General features: G+C 33.3%; 2 protein-coding genes across 2 annotated transcripts; one reads left to right on the plus strand and one right to left on the minus strand.

Moving 5' to 3' along the window:
• The first annotated feature begins 2,220 nt into the window (after window positions 1–2,220).
• On the plus strand, window positions 2,221–8,681 carry LOC105951161 (sorting nexin 2B). The gene is made up of 5 exons (XM_012974551.2): window positions 2,221–3,525; window positions 4,921–5,130; window positions 5,215–5,475; window positions 7,667–7,753; window positions 8,269–8,681. The coding sequence occupies exons 1-5, from the start codon at window positions 2,533–2,535 to the stop codon at window positions 8,341–8,343; spliced, it is 1,626 nt and encodes a 541-aa protein (XP_012830005.2). The 5' UTR covers window positions 2,221–2,532; the 3' UTR covers window positions 8,344–8,681.
• A 927-nt stretch (window positions 8,682–9,608) lies between these two features.
• On the minus strand, window positions 9,609–12,787 carry LOC105951162 (putative leucine-rich repeat receptor-like protein kinase IMK3). The gene is made up of 2 exons (XM_012974552.2): window positions 10,606–12,787; window positions 9,609–10,514 (listed from the first exon to the last, which is right to left on the minus strand). The coding sequence occupies exons 1-2, from the start codon at window positions 12,332–12,334 to the stop codon at window positions 9,892–9,894; spliced, it is 2,352 nt and encodes a 783-aa protein (XP_012830006.2). The 5' UTR covers window positions 12,335–12,787; the 3' UTR covers window positions 9,609–9,891.
• Between the last annotated feature and the right edge of the window lie 11,315 nt (window positions 12,788–24,102).

Here is a 24,102-nt window from a genome sequence, read left to right on the forward strand (position 1 = left end):
GAATCTAGAGTATTAGAATCGTAATACACGCGGAAACGGGTTATGATTAATTTAGCATCTCAGGTTAATAATCCGGGTTAATTGCTTGCATAATTGAAGGAATTGGGGGAGTAATAATCACATAGGGGGGAGAATAAAATCCTAGGCTTGTCTACTTTGATTAATCTTCGTGTTTAAATTGCTTTCTTATTTTTGCTTGCTTTTTTAATTTAGTTTAATTTAGTTAATTCTCTCTAAAGTCGACTGTGTAGGGTGGGCTTGATAATAATTGCTAGAATTTAGCGTCAAGGATTAAGTAATTAAATATTCCCTGTGGGTTCGATATCCGAACTTAATTGTGCACTATATTACTTGTACGATACGTGCACTTGCGTGTAGGTATTACCACCAACACTTACGAACTAAAAAAATTATTTTCAATTAAGCAAATATGTGATTTAAAATTTTTCTAATAAATGAGTTCTAGCAAAATAAAGGAATATGATTGATCTCTAGATATAATGTTTAACTAATATGATTAATTTAAATTCGTCCAAAATTATTTCGGACTAATGCATTCTGTATGAAATTTTAGCTGTTATGACATAAATAAAATCTTAAACTATTAAATGCACATAAGAGATAAAATCATGTTAGCTAAATATATGCTAATTGATGGAAAATTAAATTATTGGAGACGCGGGGTGTTACATCTTGGTCTTCCAAACGGTAGGTCACTACTTCTCGGTCTAGTGTAGAGACTGGATATCGAGTTGTCGTGCCGTCGTCGAAACAACATGGTTACGCAATCTCCTTTCTGAGTTGTTCTTGCCTCATTCGAAAGCCACCATCGTTTATTTTGACAATGTCAGTGTCGTCTACCTATCCAACAATCCTATTCAACACTATCGGATGAAATATGTGGAAATTGATATCCACTTTGTCCGCAATAAAGTTGTTTTGGGACACGTTCAAGTCGTCCATGTCCCTCCGCCTACTAGTTTGCCGATATCTTCACAAAAGGACTCCTGACCCAATTGTTTCAACAATTTGTCTCCTGTCTTCACGTCTTCTCCATTCCCATTTCGACTGCGGGGGTGTACTAGCGTAAATTTGTTTGTATATTGTTATTATTATTTGTTATATTATTCTTGTAGACATGTCTTGTAATCTTGGCATATATCTCTTAATTACCTTGTGTCATAGGTTAGGGTTTCCTACATGTAACTATATATATCAATAATATACCTGATAGATATAATTCTCTTTCTCCAGTTCTATTTTTCCTATATGATCAATACTATACCTGATAGACATAGTTCGATTTTTATTTGAGATAAAAATTCTTGAGAAGATAAATTTTGTCTCGAATTGCAGATTGAGTTTAGTCAAACATAATATGTATCCATGGGGTCGACTATTCAATCAAATGATTTTATACGATAAAGCTCATTTATTGATTTTTCGAACTTTGGACGTAAGAAATATTTCTCGTCCTTAAGAAGATAATGAAGACCTTGTACTTCTATGTGAGGATAATATTATTTGACTAAAGTTGGTTATATCAAAGGAGGTGACCGAAAATTATTGAAGCTTTCTAAACTCGAGAGTTAAAAGAAAAGACGATATATTGACACTCAAATTACAAGTTTGCAAATTGATACATCCGAGTAGGGGTGGGAACGAGCCGAGCTCGAGCTCATCGAGCCAATTTTTTTTGGCTCGAGCTTGGGCTCATTAATTTTTTTTTTTTTTTTTTTTTTATCTAATTTTTTTATTAAAATCATTTAATTTTTTATTAAATATTATTTATAGGAAAATAAAAAAAAATATAAAATAAATAATGAACTCTAGTTATATATTGTTTTTTTATTTTTTCTATTATTATTATAATATTTTATATTATTATGAATTATCTAAGTAATATAGATTTGTTTCTATTTAAATAGTAGAAATATTTATTATTATAGACTATTTACTATTTAGTTAATAATAATAATAATAATAATAATAAGAATAAGAATAAGAATAATATATATATATAAAAAAAAAAGAAATTAAAAAAAAAAAAAAAAAAAAAAAACTAATGAGCCGTCGAACAACTAGATTTGGGTTCGAGCTCGAGCTCGAGTTCGAGCCATTGTCGAGCCGGCCCGTCGAGTTCGCGAGCCGGCTCGGCTCGTTTACCACCCCTACATCCGAGATATATTTTTTCATAAAAGATTAATAATTTGTTAACCAAAAAATAAAAAAAATAATAAAATAAAATAAGTACACGTGGAAACACGGGATCGTTGCTCTCCTTCTCTTCTCTATTCAGTATTCACTTATCCCTGTAATCCCGATAACTAGATTCCTCCCGCACCTCGACGGCATCACCCAGTTTGACATCCGCATCTTCGCCGTCAACTACCTGCCTCTGCCGCCGCACCACCACCACCTTAACCCCTAACCATCCAATCGAAACTAAGAAATTCCACTTGCCAGAAGTGTCTTTAGTTTTCCGAGTTGGTAATCCAAATCTCAAAAAACTAGGGATCCAGTTCAAAAATTATGATGGGCTATGAAAACCAGGGCTACGAAGAAGCAGCCCATCTCCACACTCGGAAAGATCAGATGACGTCGATTACCCTCTCCGACGATCCCTCACTTCAATCTAACGGCTCAAAATCGTTCCTTAACGACCCACTCTCTTCATCTTCTCAGTTCGTCGAGATCCCTACCGATGATAGTGATCCTCTGCGTTCGACACAAACCCCAACCCCCACCACCCATAACTCAATCAATTCCATCCTAGAGCCCCCTTCTTACGCAGAAGCAGTTTTCCGATCGTTTGATCTCGATTCGATTGATTCTGCCGATGTCAACGGCCAGGACCATTCCCCATTGGCATCATCACCCTCATTTTCATCGAATTACCTCAAGGTATCTGTTTCGGATCCACTGCGGGAGCAGGAGCTAGCAGGAGGGTCTCTTGTGCCCGGAGGAAGTTCGTATTTCTCGTATTTGATTACCACTTTTACCAACATCTCCGATTTTAGTGGGACGGAATTTAATGTTAGGAGAAGGTTTAAGGATTTTGTTGCTCTATCGGATAGGTTAGCGGAAAGTTATCGTGGGTTTTTCATTCCTTTGAGGCCGGATAAGAGTGTGGTTGAGAGCCAGGTGATGCAGAAGAACGAATTCGTGGAGCAGAGGCGAGCAGCGTTGGAGAAGTATTTGAGGCGGTTAGCTGCTCACCCGGTGATAAGGGTGAGTGAGGAACTAAGGGGATTTCTTGAGTCCTCTACGAAGATATCACTATATAGGACGAGTGATGCTGCTAACGCAGCATCATCAAGAATGTTGGATGGTGATGTGAGCGATGCGATGCAGCCCGCTAAAGGTGGGATGGATTTGTTGAGGATGTTTAAGGAGTTGAAGCAGTCAGTGGCGAATGATTGGGGTGGAGTTAAGCCCCCACTCGTCGAGGACGATAAGGACTTTTTGGAAAGAAAAGAAAAGTTGCAAGACTATGAGCAGCAGCTGGTTAATGTGTCTCAGCAGGTTAATATCCTGTTCCTCTTCTATCGATTGTGACTTGATTTATTTCGCTCTTGCATTGCGTACACATTATTGGTGGTGTGAAACTTTGTGTCTTTCCGTTGATTGATGATAAGGTTATAATTGACTAGTTTGTACATGCACAAGATGGATTATGATGGTCTAAATTATTTTAGCCTCATTTTGGATGTGAAAAGATGTACATCTTAATTCATGTAGCAATATTTACGTGTTGGTTAGGTGCGGGGGGGCTTAGTTTTAAGCATGAATCGTAAGAACAGCCTTTCTTGAGATTACCTAAACAACCGATGGGATAGGTCATTATGGTGAAGGACCTATTCAACGGTTTTGTTTCAGATGAAATAAATGCTATTATCACCTTTTACTAGATTATAGTGCTACGTCATAGTTTCTATGAAATTCCTGAAACAAAATCTGGTAAAAGGGTTTGAGCTGGTACTGCTATAGCTATTGGGATGTAATGGGGCTTTTGTGATTCCCTGGGTATTGCATTTGGTTCAGAGTATTGAAGATTTTAGTTTGGCTAGCAAATGGTGCCTGGTGGGTAGATGTTCTTTATTGGAGAAAGAACATCCGAATGTATATGCTACGTCTTTTTTTTAGTTCAATTCTACTTCTTTGATCTTTTAAGTTGCACACGGCAAAAAAATAATAATATCGATTGACATGTTTTCTAGTACCATTGTTCAATTACTTCAGTTGTTTTAGGAAGTGCGTTATATCTAGCATTACATGTTAATGGATTATTTTGCCAACATTACTAGGATATATCTAGTGGCCCATTAAGTTCCTCACTGAAGTCAATTTTGCTAGACATGATTGCAGGGAGTCCTGCTTATTTGGAATTTTTAGCTGTACTATTCTGTGTACACATTGTATTTGAAGTGTTTGCAATCTCATTTAATGCTTCCTTTGTCCCACACAACTATCTACATCTCATTTTATGAAAAATCTGAAATTTATACCATACTATTCGGTTATGTACAAGTCATGATCGGTTAATATAAAGCCTTAATACTGCATCAGAGTTTTTAATATGACTCTAGAATCAAATAATGTCACGCATGAGAAATTGGCTTTTCAATATGATTCGAAGAAAATCTGGAAAACATCGTTGTTTAAATTGTCAAATGTTTTTATTTAGCTTGTTGTAAGTTTTCTTTAAGACCCTGATATTGTTTCATTATATCCTAGGATTCGATTTATATTTTGTACAAGTGAAGTGATTGTAGATGGATTCTGGTTGTTTTTTTCTGAAAAAAAAATTATTTATTGTAGTTATATTTTATAAGATACATATGTAATCTGTGAACACAGTCAACGCTATGGTAGCAAGTAGCAACTGTGATTAAGTATTCCTGTGTTCTATATTTTCAGGCTGAATCACTTGTGAAAAGTCAGCAAGATATTGGGGAGACAATGGGCCAACTGGGGCTAGCTTTTGTCAAATTGACCAAGTTTGAAACAGAGGAAGCTATTTTTGATTCCCAAAGAACCCGCTCTAACGACATGAAAAATGTGGCTACAGCTGCAGTAAAAGCAAGTAGATTATATCGAGAATTAAATGCTCAAACTGTCAAACATTTGGTAAATCAATTCGATATTTCCTTATTGTTTCAATGGTTTTCTAATATCCTGTATTGCTCATGTCTAATATATCTTATAATTCAGGATAAGATCCATGAGTATCTTGGAGTGATGCTTGCTGTCAACAATGCATTTTCAGACCGATCAAGTGCTTTCCTAACTGTACAAACTCTTTTATCAGACCTATCATCATTACATTCAAGAATAGAAAAGCTTGAAGCAGCTTCATCAAAGATATTTGGTGGGGATAGATCAAGGATTCGGAAAATCGAAGAGCTGCGAGAAACAGTACGAGTAACTGAGGATGCTAAAAATTCTGCAGTTAGAGATTATGAACAAATCAAGGTAAGATCTCTGAACGAGAAGTTAATCTATGGGTAATTGGTAATATTCCTGAACATATATATGATGCTCTTAACTGAAACCCATGTGTTGCTATCTACATCTTTTGCTTCGGTAAATTTGTCTTTGGTTTATCTTCTGAATCAAATTGCTACTCCTTTACATTGTATGACGAGTGATAGAGGCTTAGTTATTTCCCATTTTCACCACTGCAAAAACTACATTTGAATTTCAACATCTCTTGGTGCGTAGACATCTTGCAAGAACAAACTTTTCTTGGTTCCCTTTTTATTTATCTTTCATATCACTAATATATGAAACCTACCTTAAGGCTTGAACTCCTATTTGACTGAGAGTTGATATTCTGGGTTTACATTGTATTGTGATAGTAAATCAAATTAATTGTTATTAACTTGTGAGGGTATTTACAGCCGAGGATAACATTTTTATTTACGTAACCAGGTTATAATTGTTTGGAAGAAAAGAAAAACAGATGTGAATGTGATGGCATTTGTATATTGATCTAATGGTCATGCAGTGTTATTTTATGTCATACATCGATTATCAAATCGTACGATTTTAATATTATTTAAGGGCTGAATGATAAGAGTCGGACGTTGTATCGTCTCAATCTGTTTAGCGCTAAATGTCGGGCTTGAATCTCACAGTATCTTGCGTATCGCAATTCGTAAGCGATACACACGATATTTCATCTCTGTTTTAGGAAAGACAAAAAGGAGAAGCAACATTCTGACTCATTTATTCTTCAATTTCTTCAAAACAATTCCTAAAATGTCAAACCCTACTAACTAAAATCGCGATTTTCTTTTAAAATCTATGGGATTATCGCAATTCAAAGGCAGTTCATACTGATTTGATGCAATTTGTGTGCAATTTTGAGTTGGCATTGCTATTCATCGCGATTTGGGCAATTTTGGTGTGTTTAAATGCAATTCAGGTGCGATTTAGGATGAGTTTTATACGTTATAGTCTTATAGACTGGGCTTTGGTATTCTTCAATATTCGCGACTCAGACACGAGTCTCACTGTTTATTTTGAGTTTGACACGATTCAGATGCGATTTGAGGTTGGCGTTATGCTATTTTGACTGGGTGTTGCTGTATGAGTGGGTTTTGTACTGTTAAATCCAAATTTATTTTAAAATTTGATGTTTTTCTTAATAAACTTTATAACTTGAATGTTGAACTTGAATCTAGATTTGCTTAAAATATAAGGGTTTGCTTTTTCAATGTTAGTTTTTTACATCTTTTTTTTTTATTATGTGAAATAATTTTTTTGCAATTAATATTACTTGGCCACGTATCTTATGATTAACAATAAGATACACGAGGAAAACGATGCCCGATATGATATGCAATTTAATGACATTGACCCAACTAAGTAATTAGATACTGAGAATTCCTAATGATGAATGTTTTACTTGACTGAAAATTAAATTCCAATGGAACGACTATGTCACAAGAGGAAAATGAGATATGATAGTATATCTACAACTTGTATCGAATATGAAATTATGTTATGGAATGGTATCTCCAGTTATATTCCCTTTGTGGATCTCAATATATTTGTTCCTAGAAACTGGGTAACATGTTAGGAAATATTTCATTTCAGTTAGGTTCTAAACTTATCTTATATTAACATTTTTCGTTTTAATATATATCATGTTATGGTATACACGCACATCGCCTCCGCCACTATGACTTGTGATATTTCACAGGACATTGATGTTGTCAATAAAACAAATTGTTTCATGGAATTCATTTAACTACCGTCTATGTTTGATGGTGCTTTTGTTGAATTATGCAGATAGAGCTAACTGGACATCTGTATTTCTTTCTTTCATTTTTTTCTTCATTGTTCACTTCATGTGTGTTTTCAGAAGACAGTCTTTAGTTTTCTCCAACTTGCGAAATTTGTGAATAAAATAACTAGTCGTTGTTTTCTTTGGCATTGTCATTACATTTACTTTTGCCTGCTAATAGTTTCGGGTTTTCGGGTGAAAATGAAGTTCCTTACATTACTGTAAAAATGGAGTGTAACAAGATTGGCACAACATATCGTGGATTTTTATTTTTATTTTGATGTTAAAAGTATTATTACATGTGAACTTCTATTTTATTTTTGTTCTTGTAAGAGGATTGCCGTCTCAATAATGATAATTTTCCATACGCAGGAAAATAATAGAAACGAGCTTGAGAGACTAGACAAAGAGAAGCATGATGATTTTGTGAACATGCTGAAAGGATTCATTGTTAATCAGGTATTCATTTTCTCCTGTGACTTGTATTGTTAAACTTCTTTGCCCGAATCTGATCACTAAGTCTCATTGACAATATTGTCTTAACATAATCTCTAACATAAATATCTCGCTTTCTTGTATGATATATTGTTCGTGATACAACTGGTATTTTATATATTTAGTTGCTGGACTTCTTATATATAATACAATTTGAGATTCTTAATGATTTACGATTTGTATTTTTTATAAAACAACTTGCATTTTGATTCACAATTATACAACCATGATTAGGAGTATAAAATTTCAAGAAGCCATGAAGAAGTTCCGTATCCCATTCCTTTGCTCTGTTTCGCTTGTTTTCTAGATTTTGGAGAAATAGAAAAATAAGCAAGCGAGAAATCTTGGTTGTGCTGAAGATAGCCTGTAAATATACAACTTCATTTCATTTTCTTTTTTCCCTACTTGACAGCAATTTGTGGTTTCTAAGTGAAAGTTGGTTCTAGACTTGTAATATTTTTATCAATTGATGCTAACAGGCAGGATATGCAGAGAAGATGGCTAATGTTTGGGAGACGGTTGCTGAAGAAACTAGTGGTTATGCGAAAAAATGATAGTTGAAGTAAGATCTGGTCGGTCGTATATATTTGTTAAGATGCAGATTTTTACTCATCGGTCTTTCACCCTATTTTCACCTTCATGTAATTTTATCTAGTGAAAAAAGAAAAGGAAAAAACACAAATTTTCATTCAGAAAAAGCTTTTATCTATTGCAGGTTTGTTAGGTATGTTGCCATATTATATATATGTGGATAATTTTGCCTTTTAATTTGTGAAAAATGAAATCTCTTTGGGAAGAAGGGTCTTCTTGATTCTATTGTGTTTGTTTTAGGCATGTAATAATTAATGTATGCTTTTAACCTTCTCTTACCATCTAGAAAAATGTTTGGTTATGTTTTCATCTCAATTTGTTTCTTTCCCCGAAATGAAATCGTGTTTGTTAAGGTTTCCAAAAAAATTGCAAAACAACTTTTAAAGTTTTTATCTCCTAAAGATATGATGTGAATGATGGATAATTACCTTTTTGGAAAATTTTCATAAGTTTTCGGAAGTACAACATCAATTCCAAATTCAAAATTTTCGAAATTTAAAAATTCATTCCAATTTAAAAAGGTCCGGAAATTTTGATAAAAGTAAAAGTAATAACTTCTAAATTTCTGAAATACTAGAACAAAACTTGAATCAAATGTAAAAGAAAATAGTGTTTTACGTAAAAGAAACTAGGGTTTGACATAAAGCATAAGAAAGTCTTTGGCATGGCCATAAAATGGCCATAAAGTATAAATACAATCAAATCCTTAGTTTTATTTTGAATTTGTAAAATAAGTATTATATAATACATATTATAGATGTATTTTTTCGGGAAAAAATCAGAATTTTTTGGAATTAATTTTGAAAATTATATCGGATCGGATCTCGGAAATTGGAAATTCCATTTTTTTTATATATATAATTCCAATTGCAAACCAAAAAAAAAAATCAAAAAAATTCGGAAACCAGAATTTCGAAAATCGGTATGAAAAGTTTATGTAGTAAAAATTGTCTTCACTTAAAAACAAATAAACATCACTTTATTTTTCAAATTTTTATTTCTACAAAATATTTTTCTAACAACTTTTTAAACATGATTTGACTGCTACAACCTATTTTGTCCCATTCCAAATTATAAACAAACATTATTTTAATTCTCCAATTATTCTCTCAAAACATATATTCCTAAACTACAATAAAAATAACTCTCACCAAACATTGCCAAGATTTCAGAAGATAGTAAGCTAATTTAGCCCACAGTTAAAACATATCAGCAACACTCTTAAAAGTTAAATAATACAACAATACATAAGTAGATGAATTGCCAATCTGAGTTCATTTCCTACAGCCACAGGGATGGAATTAAGAAGGATTCACACCCTGTTGTTTACATAACACATTGGCCTTTTCCTTGCAAAATTGCCAATCCAACAACATTTACTTACAAATACAACATAAAAGAAAAAGAAAAAGAAAAAGAAAAAAAAACAGCACACCATTAAAATTTCAAGAATGAAAGAATAGTGGAATTTAATCACTACCAGCTAGCTAATACATTATAATTAATTAAACTTAATCACTAGGTGATAGAATCTGTCCAGCAGCAGCATCATCATCACCTGAGCTGGGGGGAGCTGTTTCCGGTCTAATCTCTTCAAGTTGCTCAAGTATCTGATAAGCTTCGGGTCGAACCGAAGGCGAAGGATCGACACAGTGCAAAGCCAGTTTCAACGTATTCAACAACTCATCGCCAATAACCGAAGCATCTCTCATCAGCTCCAAATCAAACACTTCGTTTGTCCACTCCTCCTTCACAATCGAGGCGACCCACTGCGGCAGATCAACGCGACCTTCTTCACCCGGTGACTTTCCAGTTAGGAGTTCTAATATGATCACTCCAAGGCTGTATACATCTGTCTTTGTCGTCGCTTTCTTCAGCTTCGAAAGCTCCGGTGCGCGGTATCCTAGAGCGCCTGCTGTCGCTATCACGTTTGCATTTGCAGCTGCTGTCATCAGTTTTGAGAGCCCGTAATCTGCAATCTTTGCATTTGTGTGTTCGTCGATAAGAACATTGCTTGATGTAAGATTACCATGGATTATATTCACATTCTTGTGAAGGTAGAGCAGCCCTCGTGTCATCCCTTTGGTTATCTTCATCCTTGTCGACCAATCAATTGGTGTATCAGGTGCCCGAGCTGTAACAAAAAATAAATAAAAACCCCAATTTCAGTTCGATACTAACTTGAATGAATGAAAAAAAAGGAAAAAAAAAAAAACCCCACTAACCATGAAGAAAAGTGGCAAGACTGCCTTTAGGCATGTAGTCGAAAACAAGAAGCTTTTCGCCCTTCGGGCCTAAATAGTAAGCTCTGAGGGCAAGAAGATTGGGGTGCCTAATCTTGCCAAGTGCATTGACCTCTGTTTCGAATTCTCTTTGTCCTTTGGTTATCTTTTCTCTTAATCTCTTAACAGCAACTTGAATGCCATCTTCCATTGTAGCCTTGTACACCGTACCGTAAGTGCTTTTGCCCATTATCTCTGCGGTTGCACACAAGAGATCATCTGCACTAAACATCAACGGTCCATCAAAGTGCACAAGCTTCCCTCCCGTTTCTCCACCACCACCACCACTTGCTTCTACTTCGCCTGCGGTTGGTGGAATACCCTTTTCGCCCCTCGCTTCGACACCGCCGGCCTTAGCTTCTTTCGCCGTTTTTCTTTTCCTTATCAAACAGCACAGCAAAATGCAACAAATAACCAGCAACATGACAAGGAGAATTCCGGCTGCAATTAGGATAATGTCTTTAGTACTCAATTTCCGGGCTCTCTTTTTCGGAGATTGGGTGGGTGGTACATTAGGACACCGGGTTGAATCACTGTATCCGCAAAGCTGAACATTGCCTATAAAGGCACTCGAGTTGAATTTTCGAGAAAGATTTGCTGGGACAGGGCCCGAGAGGTTGTTGTACGAGACGTTGAAGGAATCAAGATTCGTCAATTCACCAAGAGAATTTGGAATTTCTCCACTGAAATTGTTGTGAGACAAATCAATCTCCCTAAGTGATGAAATATCACCAATTGTAGCTGGAATTCGAGACTCGAGCCGGTTATTGCTCAAATTAAGCACGGAAAGGTTACGGAGATTAGAGAGAGTATCAGGCAAGCTCCCATTGAAGGAATTGCCCGATAAATCAAGTGTTACGAGAGCAGTGAGATTACCAATATCACTAGGAATGAACCCACTGAATTGGTTATGCGCAAGTGAGAGATGTTGAAGTAAAACCAAGTTGCCAAAAGAATCTGGAACAACTCCAGAAAGGGAGTTGTTTTCGAGGGCAAGAAACACAAGTGATGGAGAATGCGTAAAACTAGCTGGTATTGAACCAGACAAAGAATTGTAGCTAACATTGAGCCTAAAAAGCTTAGTTGAGTTAACCAAACTAGGTGGTATGGAACCGGACAAGGAATTGCGAGCAAGGTCAAGTGTTTGAAGGAGAGGACAAGAGCCAAGTGAAGGAGGAATTGAGCCGGAAAACCTGTTGTTGAACAACTGAAGGCCTCTGAGATTGGGTAAGAAACCCAGAGAAGTGGGGATAGGACCGCCGATGAGATTGTCGTGGAGGCTGAGTTTTCGAAGAGCTTGAAATTGGCCTATCTTTTCGGTGATGCGGCCGCCTAAACCGCGCCATGGGAGCTGGATGACAATAACTTGGCCCTGGGCGCATTTGATGCCGAGCCAACTGCCGGAGCAAGCGCCGTTTGCGGCGGTGTCGTTCCAGCTTCGTAAGAAACCCTTTGGGTCGACCAATTCGTGCTTGAAGGCTTGGAGGGATTGGTAGTCTGCTTCGGTAACTATTACACCATCCCAATTGTTAGAGTTGGCTGAAGCTGCAATGCAATACGTTGATACTAACTGAAAAATCAAGAAAAAGTGGGTCAACAACCTTAAACAAGAATAAGAGGGAAAGGGAAAGGGTGGCACATCATCATCATCACTGTTGCCAAAGCCCCCCATGAGAAGAAAATGTGCAAAAAACAAAACAAGAAGAGACGTGTGTGTGTGTGTGTGAGAGAATAAACTAGAAAGAAGAAAAGACGACGACTCTTATTTGGTCATAGGTTAGCTAGTGAGAAGTTAAAAAAACAATAGAAGAAACAGTGTGCAACAAGATTTTGTAGTGAGAATAGAGGTTGAAGGGGAAAGAATGAATTAGTGGGGTTCTTGTGATGATGAGACACACACGTGAAGAGAGAGAGTGAAGAGAGAGAGAGAGAAGAGAGAGAGAGAGAGAGAGAGAATTTAAAAAATAATAAGAGAAATTCTAAAAAGTTGGGTGTTTCGTGTCACTACTGTGTGTGCAGTAGGTGTGTGGTACATTGAAGCTCTACACTCCCACTGCAATTGTAACGGCTACATTTCCTGAATTTATTTTGCACATATGTCTAGGGGTTTTGGAAACTTGGGTCCATTATTACTATTATTATTATTTTCAGATTATTAGGCTCCTCCTTCTCTTGCCACCTCCAACGGCTATCTTTTTCATGTGGGTCCCCGGTCAACTTTAGGTCTCCTTCGTTCTAAAAAAAAAAAAAAAAATTTTTAGGTTTTGTTGGGAATTGCGACTCAAGTGGGCCCCGTCTTTATGTTCTGCACCTGGAATGACGATAATGCCCTTGAGAGTCCTCTTCCTAGATTTGTTTTTTGGGAGGTTGTTTTGGTCATACGAGGTTTTACCAAACTTTTGGTCCTTTTCCTAGGTTTGTTTTTGAAAGCGCTTCCGTCGTAGGCTAGGTTTATTGTTATTTGTTAGTTGGTAATTACTCATAATCCTAGGTTGTGACCTAGTAATGACTTCCTTTTCTATAGTTGGAACTTGGATATATAATCTAATAATAATGATGTTTAATTTGGCCAACTATATATTATAAATGCTTGGCGGCCCCTAAGCTGTCAAAATATGGAGTAATAAAGACAAGTACAATTTTTTATTTTGGCCTTATAATTTGCTGCACAACAATATTTTATCTCATACTTTGATTTATTAATATTACCTATTACTAATGAATACTATTACTTTAGGGGTTTATCTAGAATGAGATCCTAGTAACACCATTCAATGAGATATGTCTTTCAAATCAGGTCATGTGTTCCAGCAACACAATTGATTTTTTAACGATTTGTTTATTGTCTAAAACACTTTTATTACAAATATTTAATATTTAAAAATATGAATAATAAATTTTTTGTACCTCTTGTATTTTTATAAATTTAAAAAAAAAATGAAATTCAAGATTTCGGGTAGAATCGGGCGAAATCGGGCACTAATTTCGCGTTGAACACATCGAAGTCAGTGCACCAATTTCGTCTCCTTCTACATTAATTATTGAATTTCCTTTATTGTTTTCAAAAATTCATGTTTCTGCAAATTATGAATTTAAAAAATAGTTCATCATTATTCTACACTAAGCCTTGTACACCGATATCGTGTAGAATCAGGCAAAAATAAGTAGTTCGCAAATTATTTCACTTTTTTTTTTGCTATTCATAATCTACGTAAAGCAAGAATCATAAAACGTAAAATTTACCTCAGACCTATTGTCGTATGTGTTTGGATCTGAGAGCCATGCAAAGTCGGGCACAAATTTCACGTTGAACAAAGCAAAGTCAATTATCAATACACCGATTCGTTTGGTTCTACACTAAATCTTCATTTGTTTTTTCTCTTTCCAAAATTCATGTTTCTGCAATTTCAAATTTTTAAAAAATAGAAATTCGTCATTTCGCCTTTAATTTTGTAAACGGATCTCTCTTTCTTGCGAATGCATTGGGTCATACTAAACACTTCCACAAGGCAGCTTTTTTTCTTATAGTAAAGAAAAAAACTTGAACTCTCAAATAAATACATAGGTCTAGAAGATTTTCAATAGTAATTAGTCAAAAATAGTTCATCTAATAAATATTTCATCAATGTTTAAACTATCCACCAAAAACCACAAAAATCATAAACTAAATCGCACGCTTTTCATAAATAAAATCAATAGCATTTTAAATATTTTTTAAAATTCAAATATATACCATAAAGACTACCTATAATAAGTAGTCCATGAACGATTTTTGAACCTTCAAGCAAAAAATAAAAATAAAAATGGTGTACAATAATTTAAAAAAAAATTAAATATACTTGCATCGCAGCAATAAATAAGTGGTCAATTTTATTAGACAATTTGTTATAGGTCCCTCTATATTTAATTGAGGTTTTATGCATAAGTGCCTAACCAACCATTTTTATTATTCTAGGTTTAGGGGCTATATATCTTTCATCAATAAGCTCATCAATTTACTATTTATTATAAATAAAGGGAAAATTTATGTATATGAAAAAATTACCCCCAACCATTTACACCCAATTCTTAATTGTAACCCCAATTTAATCAAATCTGACCACGAAATCCAATTTTGACTTTTTTTTTCAAAAAATATTTTTTTGCCGTCGGTTTCTGTTGTTGACTTTTCGATTTTTTTTTTTTCTGGTATGTTTTTTCCGCCAGCCGCTAAACGTTTACCGTAATTGTGCTGTCATTAACTGTAATTATACTGTCACTGACAGTAAATTAACGTAATTATACTGTCACTAACAGTATATTAACGTAATTGTACTGCCGTTGACAATACATTTATGTAATTGTACTGTCGTTGACAGTACAATTAGAGTCAATGACAATATTATTATTATTTTTTTTGTTATTTTTTTAATTTTGTTTGATTTGTTGACAAGTCAGCGTAATTATATTACTGTCGTTGACAGTTAAATAACTGTAAACACAATAATAGTACTGTCAACCACATCAATATTTTTTTTTTTTTTTGGGTGTTTTTTGTTTTGTTTGAATTATTCACGGACTAACGTAATAATATTAATGTCTATTATTGTAATATTACTGTAAACACAATAACATTACTGTGGTTGACAGTAATATTACTGTTGTTATTGTAATATAACTATCACTCACAGTTATATTAATTATTTTGACTTTTTATTATGTTTACCTTTGTTGAACGGTCAACATATTAATATTACTCTATTACACTATAATAATGAGTTTTGTTGTGTTAATATTATTGTGCTAGAGATTAATATATCAATATTACTGTGTTAAAATGTAGTATAGTTAATTTTACTATATTTAACAGTAATATAGTTAATATTACTGTCAATCACAACAATATTGTTGTTTAAACGGGGGGCAAAAAGATGTTAAATAAAAAAATTGAAAAGTCAACGCCGGAAACCGGTGGCGGAAAAAATCACGCCGGAGAGCGGCGGAAAAATCAGAAGGAAAAAAAAAAAGTCAACGACGGTGACGGACAACATTTGTCCATAAAAATGTGTTTTGAGTCAAAATTGAATAATTTGTGAAATTTGGGGTCAAATTGAGGTTATATTAAATTAAAGAATGAAATTGGAGCATATTAAAGTATGAGGGGCTATTATAGTCTTTTACAAACCTCTGGACCATGTGTGGACTTTTTTGTAATAATGTTTATTGTCTGGACTTCTTTATGAATCAGTACCCATTGATGGACTTATTTTTAAAGTGCCCTATTTAATTTAGGGCATTTTATAAATAAGCTCATCAATGGGTACTTATTCATAAAGATTTCTAGACAATAAACTCCTTTACAAAAAAGTCCACACATGGTCTAGAGTTTTTTTAAGACTAAAATAGCCCCTCATGTTTAAATATGCTCCGATTTCATCATTTAATTTAATATAACCACAATTTCCAAATTATTCAATTTTGACCCAGAACACAATTTTATGGACAGTTTCGTCCGTCACCGCCGTTGGTTTTTTTTTATCTTCTTGATTTTTCTACCACCGTTTTCCGGCGTTGATTTTTTTTCGATTTTTTTTATTTTTTATTTTGATTTTTTTAACATATTTTTGCCTCCCGTTTAAACAGCAATGTTGTTGTGGTTGACAGTAATATTAGCTATATTACTGTTAAATACAGTAAAATTAACTATACTATAGTTTAACACATTAATATTGTTATATTAATCTCTAGCACAATAATATTGACACAACAAAAGTCATTATTATTGTGTAATAGAGTAACATTAATATGTTGACCGTTAAACAAAGATAAATATAATAAATGGCCAAAATAATTAATATTACTGTGGTTGACGGTAATATTATTATAATAACAATAATATTACCGTCAAGCACAGTAGTATTATTGTATTTACAATAATATTACAATAACAGACAGTAATATTATTACGTTACTCAGTGAATAACTCAAACAAAACAAAAAACCCCCGAAAAATAATAATATTGATGTGTTTGACAGTATTATTATTGTGTTTACAGTTATTTTACTGTCAAAAAAAATAATAATATTGTCGTTGACTCTAATTGTACTGTCAGTGACAGTATAGTAATGTTAATTTACTGTCAGCGACAGTATAATTACGTTAATGACAATACAATTACAGTCAATGTTTAGTGGCGGGCGTTAAAAAAAAATTAAACCACTAAAAAAAGTTAACGACTGAGACCGGTGGTCAACGCCGGAATCCGGGAGCGGAAAAAACAGACCCAACAAAAACAAAATCAATGCCGGAGACCGGAGGTAAACGCCGGAATCCGGTGGCTGAAAAACAGACCGGAAAAAAAAAAACAAACGAAAAGTCGACGTCGGAGACTGGCGGGAAAAAAATAAATTTATAACAAAAAAAATGTTTTTTAAAAATAAAATTTAAAATTGGATTTTTGTGATCAAAATTAATTAAATTAGGGTTACAATTAATAATTGGGTGTAAAGGATTAGGGTAATTTTGTCATATACATGAATTTTTCATTTATTTATAATATAAATTAAAGGGATGGACTTTTTGGCGACAGATGTATAGCCCTAAACCTAGAATAATAAAGATGGTTGGTAAGAGACTTATGTACAAAAACTACTTTAATTTATATGTATATATTCAAGTCAAAATCTCCATGTTTTGATAACATTTATTGTGGCAAAAAATAGCCTTAGTTAAATCAAATTAAATCCCCGAAAATTCTATCCATCAAAACAAATTCCCAAACATCCCTCTTCCAAAAAGTAAGTGAAAATTAAATTAATTCGTGAAAACGACACAGCCGTCGCGCCACCTATTATGACTCCGTGAACTGCAAATAGCAAATTGACGCCTATGACTCCATGAACTGTAAATAGCAAATTGAAAATTATAATTTGTATTAAATTGCAAACAACAAAATATCTATGATTTCGCCAAATGCAAACAACAGTGAAAAAAAACAAAATTTGCATTATAGGATTGCAAAAAAAAAAACTACCTATGACTCGCCCAATGCAAATAGCAAACTGAAGAAAAACAAAAATCAGCAGAACTTGCATTATTGAGTTGCAAGCGATTAACTACCTATGACTTCGCCAAATACAAACAACGAACTAAAAAAAATTAGCATCATTAAAAACATCAACAAAAAAATTGTTTATGGAACATGCTGCAAACAACAAAAACATTAAACAAAGTGTTTATAAAATGTAACTTAAGACATACGTTGTAAATTGTAAACCAAATGAATCGAATCTAAACACTTAATGCAATTCTTCAAACAACAAACAAAGTTAAGCCAACCTACACACTAAAATTGCTAACAACAAACGATGGGAATGTTCTACATACGAAAGACACAATGCGAATTGCGGCTAGGGTTTTGGATTTCTGATTTTTTTTTTTTTTGGATAGGAGGGAGGGAATGTTTGTTGTCCTCTTTAATTATTTCACCGATAAATCATCTCATAATTTAAAAAGATCCCTTTTTTAAAGAAACAGAGAAGCGAGAGAGAGAGAGAGAGAGAGAGAGAGAGAGAGAGAGAGAGAGAGAGAGAGAGAGAGAGAGAGAGAGAGAGAGAGAGAGAGAGAGAGAGAGAGAGAGAGGGTGAACTAAATATAGGGCGAGAGAAACGTGGGATTGAAGATACACGGGAGTGTTATATGAAATTTGTTTTCTTATCAATTGAGGGTGTTTATGTATATATACTAATTATTTTATTTTATTTATATTATATTTTTGGGTGACCTATACTTATATTCATCTAGCAACTAGATCTCTACCTATATAAGTCCAAAATAAGGGATGTCTATCAAATTTCCCCCATTTTCATCATATAACAATTATTTGGGTTAACACCATCAATTCCTAACCTATATTAATTCATAACATGTATTCTCAAGATAAAGTTATAAAATTATTCTATTGTGAGTGCAACAAGACTATCAGATGAAATAGTATTAGTATTAGTATTAGTATTAATATTAGTATTAGTATTAATATTAATATTAATATTAATATTAGTATTAGTATTAGTATTAATCAATATTATCAGAACCCGACCAGACACAAAACTGGATTGGCATTTGGGTCACGGTTGGACCGGTTCAACCGGGTTCGACCCGGATTTTTTATCTTTTGAAAATTTTAATTATTTTATATATTTTAATATTTTAAAGTTATCTTTTATGTATATCTTTTCTATCTTTCACACCCTCTTTCCCATTATTATTATTTTTTTATTTATAAAACTATTTTATTTATTATTTTCCACACCCACATTTTGTTATATTTATTTTTTATGCTTATTTCTCTTCTCTCTTCTCTCTCCACCTTCTCTTCTCTTACCACTTGCGCGCATACCTCATGTGCTTTTTTTTTTCCTCTCTTTTTCTTCTTTTATATCTTCTTTGTTCTTCTCACTCTGTATCCACCAACTAAACTTGTTCCAATCACTCATGATCAAAGCCTTCAAATTCAGGCTACCCAGATTTGTCAAATTCCAGCCACCATCAACAGGGCTGACCCGGACGGTTTGAAGGCCCAGGCGAAAAATTGAAAATGTGCCCTTAGTTAAGGAATTTAATTAATTTTCTGTAAACATATACTAAAATAATGAAACGTATAATTTTTTTTTCATACATAGGCTCATTACAATAAAATGAGTTTACAGAAAAATGGGTTAAAATTATTTGGGCCTCGTTAAAACCTTCATAGGGAAAAACCCGTTAGGACAAAACCCCTAAGAAGGAAAAATAGTACCCTAACCCAAAAAAAATAGCAAAACTCAAAAAAAAAAAAATAATAATAAAAATAAATAAAACTAGTAAGATCACACGATACAAAGAAGCAAGCAACGTCAAGTTATCATCATCTACAAAATAATAAGATAGAACAAAAACAATCAAAGTATCATTTAAAATGTCTTCTTGTTGCACTTTTAGAAGCAAAATCATCAATTATACTATCATATGAAATACTTTCCAACATATTTTTTTCAATACATAGTATTGCTAAAGCATTAAGCCTTTCTTGAGCCATTGTACTTCTCAAATAAGATTTCAAGAACTTTAATTTGGAAAAATTTCTTTCCGCGGATGCAACAGTAACAAAAATAGTCAACAATATTCTATAAGCAACCATTACATTTGGAAACATATCCATACGTTTTACAAACTCTAATATCTTAATGCAATTCCATGGTTTATTTATTTCATATGATTCACTTGGTAACATAGCTTGCAACACCTCTAATTCAAAAATTAAATCTCTAGCATTAACATCAGAAACATCACCATATTTTAAAGCATTTTCAATATTCTCACAATGACACTTCAATTCTTTACTATCTAATGAAATAAACTTTTTGCATTGAATAAAAACCCGAAAATAGATTGAAACAATTGCAATTGTTCAAACCTACTCCTCAATTGAGAAAGAGCATTGTCTACTATTACAAGAAAATAATTTGTTCTAAAATATTCATCTGCTGATGTATGTTCGCTCTCATTATTAAAAGTATCATCAAAATGCCTTTTTCTACTAAGTTTTCTTTTTTTTACAAATACAGGCTCAATTTCCATATCAATTGCTATTTTCTTAGCATCTATAATGGCTGAATTTAATCCATTTAATCTATAATTCTCAAAAAATGAAATCAATCCTTCCAATTGTTTAACAGCAACATCAAGACACATATCTTCTGATTGTAAGTTCTAACTAACTACATTAATTCGAAGCAAAATATCATGCTAAATAACTAAACTTAGTATAAATTCAAAATTTGAAAGTTCTCCTAATGCTAATGATTCAGCATCTCTACTCAGTTTGGCATCATCACTAATTTCTACCAATTTAAGCAATGCTTCTCTAATTTGGGAAACTTGAGATAAAATTGCTTTAACACTTTCAATATGACTTTTCCAACGTGTAGTTGACAATGATTTTAAAGTTAATCCATCAATATATCAAGTAAAATATTCAAACGTTTTGTGGAATTAGCAAAAACAGTATATATACATTGACAAGCTCCAAAAAAACTTTTTGCTTTGATACTAGAGTTTGCCATTTCACAAAGAATCAAATTAAGACGTGAGAAGCACACGGCATATAAAACGCTCTTGAATTAATGTCGAGCGATCTTCTTTGGACACCTATATTTTCTCCTTTCATATTAGAGTCATTATCATATTCTTGCCCTCTAATATTATCGATATTAAGTGAAAGAGATGTTAAAACAGATTTCAATTCATTAAAAAGCCCGAATCCAGAAGTATCAACCACATTTCTATATTCTAAAAAGTACTCTTCTACTTTTATTGGAGTATTTGACACATCTACACATCTTATAATTACTGTCATTTGTTCTTGATGACTTGCAGCTGGAGTACAATCAAGGATTACAGAATAATATTTTGCCTCTCGTATTATTTCAATAATTGCATCTTTGACTTTTGAAGCTAGAATTTGTATCAATTCATTCTGTATTTTATGACTAAGATAATGATAATTAATCTTTTTATCTTGAATTAGTCGAAAATGATGTTGCATTACCGGATCAAACTCCCCAATCATTTCAATTAAGCCCAAAAAATTTCCATTTGCATCTTCATTAAGCCGTTCATTTGTGCCACGAAATGCCAAATTATGTATTGCAAGACATTTTACAGCAACAACTATTCTAAGCATAACTTGTTTCCAAGTTACATTGGTTACAAACGGTTGCATTTTACATGAAAAGGTGCATTGGTAGTTCTGGTACCCTTTTGTGTTTTCATCATAACTCCTTCGTACGATCTCCGATTACTTAACATGTTTTATAAAGACAAAAAATTAACTACAACTTTTGTGTTGTATATTTTCTGAGATTCTGACTTTATTATAGTCAAAATAAGACTTGAATTCGGAACGTGAGTGATGTACGAAAATACCTCTGCAAAATAAGAAGATAAAATTATTAAAATGATTTTCTTAGATCAAATTTCTTTTCAATAATGACGGTCTGAACCTTCTTTCTCCGAATTAATTCAGAGATTTAAAACCATATTTACTAGTATTTGAAAACATGCGTCGGTTTAAAATCTTGAAGCTTTTCGCTTCCATTTTCATGTCGAATCACTTTAATCGCATGAATGAACCACTTTAATCGCATGAATAAAATTATAATAACTGAAAGAACATAATTTCAATAAGGCTGCGGCTATATGCAATACTAATTCCACTTGTGCAAGACCAAATTAAAGAAAGATTCCAAAAGATTCTATTTTATTAAGATAAAATGACAAATATACCCATAAATTAAATTGGCTTTTTTTTTCATGCAAGACCAAATACAAATAATGAGGGAAAAAAATGCTGGAATTAAAAAAACAAACAGCCCCCTCCTCAAACCCTACATACGCACACCTTCTCCACCTACGCCCACCTTCTCCGCCGTCAAAGTTCCGCCTGCCCAAGTTCCACCACCTACGCCCACCTTCCTCATTTTGTTCAACCTTACAAAAAAAGAGGAAAAACAAATTAAATTTGAAACTGGTAAAAATCGACACCAATGTGTCGAAAAACTGTGCTACAAATCGACACTTACGCGTCGAATTTTATGGGTAAAAATCGACATTGACATGTCGAATTTATAGCACAAATTCGACATTGCCAAATGTCGAATTGTATGCCTCAAAATCGACATTTAAATGTCGATTTTTACCCATAAAATTCGACCTGTACATGTCGAATTCGTTTGCGCGGGATTTTTTTTGGAAAAACGATATTCTAGCTAAAAAAACTCATAAATGCATACCTTCTTGGGTTCTTCCACCGTAGAATCTTCTATTTTGATGTCTTCTGAATCCATACTTGCCATATTTGTAAGATATGTTGAGTTTTGATGATTTTGAATGTTTAGGTTATGTGGGTTTATGGAGGAGGAAGGAGGAAAGTCTTGTGGGTTTTGGAAGATGGAGAAGATGAGAGTTGGTTTTGTGGTCTTGTGATAGGATTTTTTGTGTTTTTGAATTTTTGGTCTTGCACATTTGGAATTTTCTATTTTTTTAACAAGTAAGGGTATTATAGTATATATACATTGAAAAATTTAATTTGATCTTGCACAAGTGGTTTTAGTCTTGCATATAGCCGCAGCCTTTCAATAACTCTAAGAAAACTTATCTTGAATTCGCGTAAATCCAAAGTTGTCTCATGTCGGATATTAACCAATTTACGGTAGAGTTTGGCCTCTATTCTTCTTCAATAATGACTCTTCACTCCAAGATGATTGGTTGATAATTTCATCGGAATTAACAGAATTCTCCACAGGTTAACAACGGCGAGACCATTTTATCAAATCACAGAAACAAATATCGTCTTATGATCGTTGTTTCCGGTGTATAAAATGGGTACTGAATTTAGCAAAATAAATATATTAGTTGGTGAAAATCGAAAAGATTAACTAATGCGCGAGTAAACTCTTTCCTTAAGACGATATTTCCCCGTTACGGTGCTTACGGTTATTTGACAATCGTCTCCCAAGATACAACGGCTAAACTCAGAATACGAGCACTCAAAATTTTGAATACAACGAACGTTACTTTGTATCTCAAACTCTCCAATCGAATACGAAAGAAAATATTCTACGAAATTTTTTTCCTGACTAAAGAAAGAAGAATTCCATAGAATAAAATTATAGAATTGAATTGATTTTTTCATGGTTTTAAAATCAAACATGTGGAGTTTTTATTTGTAAGTTTACAATAGTTGTGATTAATGAACACGACGACCCTTAGGAAATTAAACAAATAAAAAGGTGCGACCACACCTCTTCATATTGTCACACATATTTGATCAAATAGGTGGCTAAAACTTATTTTTAATTTTCATTCAAAAATAATTTAATTTTATTAATAAAATTTCCAACAGGTTTGTCGGTAAAGATTTTAGCCAGGATAGTGTATTCATTCTCAAAAGGAGGTTGGTGAGATTTTAGTTCCTCAGAGCATTTTATGGAGCTCTCATTTATAGATCTAGAGAGCTCCATAAATGCACAACACATGGCACATAAGAGGAAAGAAAGGCAGGAAGAAAAGGAGAGAACAATAGACGAGAAAAAAGGCAAGAAAGGAGAAAGAAGAAAGGAAGAGAACAAAGGATGCTCAAGAAGAAAGGGAAGTAGTTCCCAATCCCACCAAGAGGAAACTCTACATAGAAAGGGAGAGAGAGCAGATTAATTCAAGTTCAATCCTCAATGACTATAGTTGACTATATTCATCTATAGTCATAATCGAAGCAGTTAACTTTTCGAAAAATAAAATTCAGAAAAAAATATAATTAGAAAAATTAAAAAAATATTTTTTTTAAAATAAAAAAGGTTATTAGAAGAATAATAAACAAATGAAAATATTGAATGAGGTTTAAATATGAAAATGAATATATGTTG

This window comes from Erythranthe guttata, chromosome 6 (genome assembly GCF_056151865.1).
Source record: "Erythranthe guttata isolate IM_541 chromosome 6, IM_541, whole genome shotgun sequence".
In the NCBI taxonomy this organism is placed as follows: domain Eukaryota; kingdom Viridiplantae; phylum Streptophyta; class Magnoliopsida; order Lamiales; family Phrymaceae; genus Erythranthe; species Erythranthe guttata.

What these genes read in the sequence shown, in the direction of transcription:
- LOC105951162 (XM_012974552.2), bottom strand. Translation starts at nt 12,334, where the DNA reads ATGGGGGGCTTTGGCAACAGTGATGATGATGATGTGCCACCCTTTCCC. An exon ending in TCTTGCCACTTTTCTTCATG is followed by an intron (nt 10,515 to 10,605) that starts GTTAGTGGGGTT and finishes TTTTTGTTACAG; the next exon opens with CTCGGGCACCTGATACACCA.
- LOC105951161 (XM_012974551.2), top strand. Translation starts at nt 2,533, where the DNA reads ATGATGGGCTATGAAAACCAGGGCTACGAAGAAGCAGCCCATCTCCAC. An exon ending in TGGTTAATGTGTCTCAGCAG is followed by an intron (nt 3,526 to 4,920) that starts GTTAATATCCTG and finishes CTATATTTTCAG; the next exon opens with GCTGAATCACTTGTGAAAAG. An exon ending in GAGATTATGAACAAATCAAG is followed by an intron (nt 5,476 to 7,666) that starts GTAAGATCTCTG and finishes TTCCATACGCAG; the next exon opens with GAAAATAATAGAAACGAGCT.